Source organism: Branchiostoma belcheri, unplaced genomic scaffold, assembly GCF_001625305.1.
Source record: "Branchiostoma belcheri isolate BF01 breed outbred unplaced genomic scaffold, Haploidv18h27 scaffold231, whole genome shotgun sequence".
Taxonomy (NCBI): Eukaryota; Metazoa; Chordata; class Leptocardii; order Amphioxiformes; family Branchiostomatidae; genus Branchiostoma; species Branchiostoma belcheri.
The window spans coordinates 158,331-163,389 of NW_017803834.1; the positions used below are offsets into that span (position 1 = coordinate 158,331).

Genomic DNA, 5,059 nt, shown 5'->3' on the forward strand with positions numbered 1-5,059 from the left:
TTATATCCTCGAAGCACAGCAGGAAATTGTAACATGTCATTGAGTGTAACAAATTGTAAAAGGGCCGCTATACATGCCCGTAGCAAGGGGGGGTTCGGGGGGTTCGGAAGCTCAAAGGTCCACTTTTTGGTCCACGTTTTATGTAAAGGTCCACTTTTTGGTCCACTTCTTATATAAAGGTTCAAGATCTTTCTTGAAAAGATAGACTGGAATCGTAGAAAAACTGCTCCCTTTGTCATTGAATAAAAATTTATCTCTGATTTTTTGTTTGAAATCCTCTCAAAAACGCACGAAATGCCATTAGAGAAGGTTCATTTCTGAAAATTTTACGGGGGAGCATGCCCCCGGACCCCCCTAGGAACCTCACGCCTATGGCGCTCGAGGTCCCCTTTAGCAGTGGGAAGAACCCCCCCATTCAAAATCCTGGCTACAGGCATGCTGTAACATTCGAGATGCCACTGGTCTGTCATGGTGTAATCGGAGATGCAGTTGCTATGAGGTTACGACCCCACATGACATGGTCATGAGTTCTCTTGGGGGAGAAACGAAGAGACACTAACGGGCTTTTGGTACTGGCAACAATATACTTACTGTATATACAAAACGTCATTCAATTTGGTGAGTCATGTTGTCCATGTCTTTATGTAGTTTATGTGCTTGGGGGAAACTCTGAGCAGGTTGGATAGCTATTGTTTGGACTGTGAGTTGTCTTATAAACAATTCTGTTTATGGAAAATTTATAGCCATGTCTGATCTGGTTCAGTTATACCCTGGAAATATAGACTGATTCAAAGTACCAAGTAAACGGAAAAAAGCTTATTATGTTCTTCTTGTTACACATCATTTGTTGGACCTAATGTGATGAAAAACTAACTCCATGCTATTAAGTCACATGTGATTGACCTGCTTAATTAATTACGTCATATGTTCCCTCAAACCGCATTGTACGTCAAAACGTTGATTTCTCTGCCGTTGCCTGTAACGTACAATGCAGTTCAAGTTTTCATTTCATGGGAAAAGTCAGGTTCCTTTAGACCAGGATTACGGCATTGCCACGAACGTGTGCTATATGATCCTTAGTGTTAGCAGATCAATGAACATTATATTGATGTGAACACATGCTGACATCAGGGCAGGGTGGATACATAGTACCCATTCATGATGAATGAGGTACATTTCTTACATACGAGCCTTACAAAAAGTACCAATGAAAAATAAATGGGAAAAATTCTTGGCAACCTGGCAGCCAAGCGATATTCTGAACAAAATTGTGCAGAAAGGGAACAGCGTTTTGCAGAATGAGTCAAACTTCAGTCCAGGTTCCGCCTCCTCCCCCTTTACGTAGTGAACGGTCCCTGATTGGCTTGTCAGGACATTACAAGAGTGGAGGAATGTGACATGATCATTAACCTCTGGTGGGGGATAAATTTGGATCCACGCCTGTCCTTGAATTGGTCGTACAGACATACAGATGTGTCTGCCGCTATATCTGGTGCCAGCTAATCATCTTGCTTTCGGACCCCGTGTACCAATTAAAAAAGCCATGATGGTGAAAGTGGAGCAGAGCTAAATTCTCCACTGGTGGTGACAAGGAAAGACACAGACGGTATGTACAGTTAATAAGATACACCCTGGTTCATCGTACCAAGAAATTCCAGTATAGCTCTTTTGATGGGCAAGTGCATTACACAGTAGACCATCCTAGGGACTACAAAGTTAACCCTTTCCAGTCGTTTGCATGTCGGGTGAGTCCTGAGATTCAAACTTTAGATCTCTTGGTCCAGAGACAGGGTCGCCACTGCACTATAGTAAGACAAGTAGGCATCTCATTTCACAAAGATTTTGCCATGTACATCCTCTTGCAACTCAGTTGTCTCATATGACTGGAAAATGACTCTGCATTTTTGCTACTATGCATAAATACCACCTCCTAAGCTTAAAAATTTGTAGTTCCTGTCTGTTACATACATTAAGATATGATCATAATGTGCGCATTGTCTGGTCTTGTCTAACCTAATTCTTAAACCCTGTAATTACATGTTAATGACCTGTTATTAGACTACCTTTGATTGCATATAATTTTGTGGTGGAAGGGGGGAATTTATGGAAAAGCAGTGGATGTCTGTGACTCAATACCTGTCTTGAGAAATGTTGAGTGCGTGTGGTGAAATAAACAGCATAGTGTGTGAATGTGACTAGTGTGGCAACTGAGTTGCTGCTTGGGACAGTTGCTCAGTTATCTGTTATCTAATCATCAAGAAAATATAGTCAATACTATTAGACATCCCTAGATAGAAAGTCTTTCTTGTCATTTCCAACAATCTACATTTCCAAGTACCATTTTTTTCTCCAATGTTCCAGACACAATGTATGTAACTATTATAGTAAAATCTTATGATAAAAAGGTTCAATGGTGTTTAAATCAGGTACATTGTCTAGATTGTAGCCTGGGTACCATCTGGATTTTTGCTACGCAACGCTCGAAAAAACCACGAGATTTTTTTCGAGCGTTGGGTAGTGAAAATCTGGATGGTACCCAGGCTATCTAGATTGATGGTCAGTCTTTTTCTAGTTTTCCTCAGATCCAGATAGTGCATCAACAAAATATTATTTTCAAACATATCCAATCACTTTCACAGAGAAACATTATGCTTACTCGTTTCAAAAATGGTAACTTCAGTCCATGTAGAGAAAGCTTTAAAAAAAAACAGGAAGTTAAAAAGAAAGTCAGAAGTGAGTCCTCTCTTCCACCCCATTTCCTGATCAGTAAGACAACCCCCAAGGGGACTTCAGCCTATTAAATGCAGCTCTTTCACTTCCAAACCCTTTTTGTGAAATAGGATACTTGTACTTGGCGATTGATCACACTTAAAACAAGGGCTGTGTAATAGATGAGAAGGTTCTATGGCACACCTGATCTCCATCACACAGTTTAAATGGCTGGAGTCTGAATAAAACCAGTACTTTTCCACAGGCTATACAAATTTCATCACAATATAGGCAGTAGAGCTATTGGCCAATAAAATGTATTTCTTTCCATCATGTATCTTTATGAGACTGTATCTTAGTAGGAATATAGAAAAGGTGCTGTTTTCTTACAAAAACAGCACTTCTCATATATTGAGCACCATTCAAGTCACTTTTTGAATGGAAGTTTTGAACTAACAACTGATTTAATCTTGCCAATTAGGAATGGAAGTAGTTGTTAGTAATAGAACTGGGAGTTCATTTCTCAAATTCAGGCCCTGTTTAAGTTAGATACTTTGGAAAAACATCCCTCTCATCTCTATTTTATTGATATTTCAGACTTGTGAACAGGAAGCACGAAATTCTCTTATGTCCTTTATTTCCTGCTCTATTACACATGGGAATCGGAGCACGCGTGCCAATCAATAAAATTTGTTTGGCCCGAAGCACAATTTATAATTCACTACCCTAATACAACCCCTGTCAGGCACCTGGCTATAGCAGTAACTCAGCTTCAAAGAAAGATGACATGTTTTATGAGAAAATTAATGTTTGAAGTCTCCAATTTCCTCACAGCCCTATACTCTGTCATTACCTCCCCCCTCTACAGATGGCAATGACATGCTTCAAAGCCGGTCCCAATGTAACATATCTTCATTGTTTCGAATTGGAAATCCATTTCTCCCAGTAAGGAAGCCTGGGGAGCTGTGATTGTACATCCGTGCCTGTCAGCATGATTTGTCGACAACGGGACGGGCAGACACGAAAGAAAACCTGCCTAATTCCACTTTAGTATAACTGCAGTAAGAGATCACAGTATGAAACACTCCTGCCCTTTTCTGGATCTGACCAGAATTGAATAATTCAGCCGGTATCTCGCCGTGCATGCAAAGTGGCATCGGAGAAAGGCTCCGGCAATCTAGCTATAAGAGATCCCTGCTCAGATAAACCAATCATTATGCCGATAGCTTTCCCCCGGCCTTCAATTGTTTCTGGGAGATTTAAAACCAATCAATGTGGCAGGTAAATGGCCGCGTGTAATCGAGATCTGCGGGCGGGATTTTGCGGCCGGCGCTCGGTGGGGACTCCGTCCCGCACTGTTCAATTTCCCGGTGGCGCGGCAACACTTCTGAACAGAAGCTCCCCAGGGCAATGAGGGAATCGGTATTCCACACGAGGGGGATCGCCGAGTCTTCACGTGGATGGGTGACGCTTGTCGTGCAATGAAGAGGAGTCCATTCAGAGTCGGAGACAATGAGGTCTGTGTGCTCGCTTGTCGGTACACCTGTTCCCTTGCCGTTGTCTCCCCCAGTCTTTTGTCACACAGAGGGGCTAGTAATGGGATTTAACTTGCCGGGTATTTTGGATCCCCGTATTCCATTCCATTTGTTCGTGCCATGTAAATAAGGGTAATTGCCATTAGCCATTAGGGGCAACTGGGTCACAGAAGACTCAGATGTCTACATTTATTACTCAACCTCTTAAAAGATGCTGTGATAATACTGCATTTCTTAATTATCGCCAACGGATGCTGAGAGGGCTATTTTGCCCGTGATTGCAGTGTTTAATGTAGATCGCCGTCGTGATAGAAAGAAGGAAAATGCCGCAGTTGTACGGAACAGATGGGTTGTCGGTCGTGTTGGTGTTTCAACCTGCAGGCCACAGTTTCGATGATTCATCACATCTGTGAGGGTCACAGGTTGGTCAGCTAATACACAGTATTAGATGACCAACACTGAAAGGACAGTCCAGAGGTAAAAGGAGGTGGGCAGAAGTTCTTTGGGCTATTCCATATGCCAAATATGAAGGGGTTACTGTTACACGAGTATGGGCGAGGGGTCAGCTTGAAAAGAGAAGCTGCACAGGGTGATGTGGAGTTCTTTATTGCAAGTTCATTCCTGAGGGCCAATTGCATACTGATAAGGGCAATGAGTGCAGAATGTTTGGAAGAATGGTATAAAACCATATGCTAACATGACGTTCTACGTTCTACTAAATCTAACTTTCTATCTCTACTTAAAACTAATAACATACTATGTATATGTGACAGAGAGACTGATATGTAATACATAAACAGGTATGTTGCAACGAC

At 41.8% G+C, this 5,059-nt stretch overlaps 1 protein-coding gene across 1 annotated transcript in view; it reads left to right on the forward strand.

Annotated features, from left to right (window-relative positions):
* The first annotated feature begins 4,153 nt into the window (after positions 1-4,153).
* The window catches only part of LOC109470774 (CMP-N-acetylneuraminate-poly-alpha-2,8-sialyltransferase-like), a 48,989-nt gene continuing 48,083 nt past the window's right edge, over positions 4,154-5,059 (forward strand). The window contains 1 exon segment of the mRNA XM_019769849.1: positions 4,154-4,226. Within this exon segment, the coding sequence (XP_019625408.1) occupies positions 4,222-4,226 (5 nt within the window). The 5' untranslated portion in view covers positions 4,154-4,221.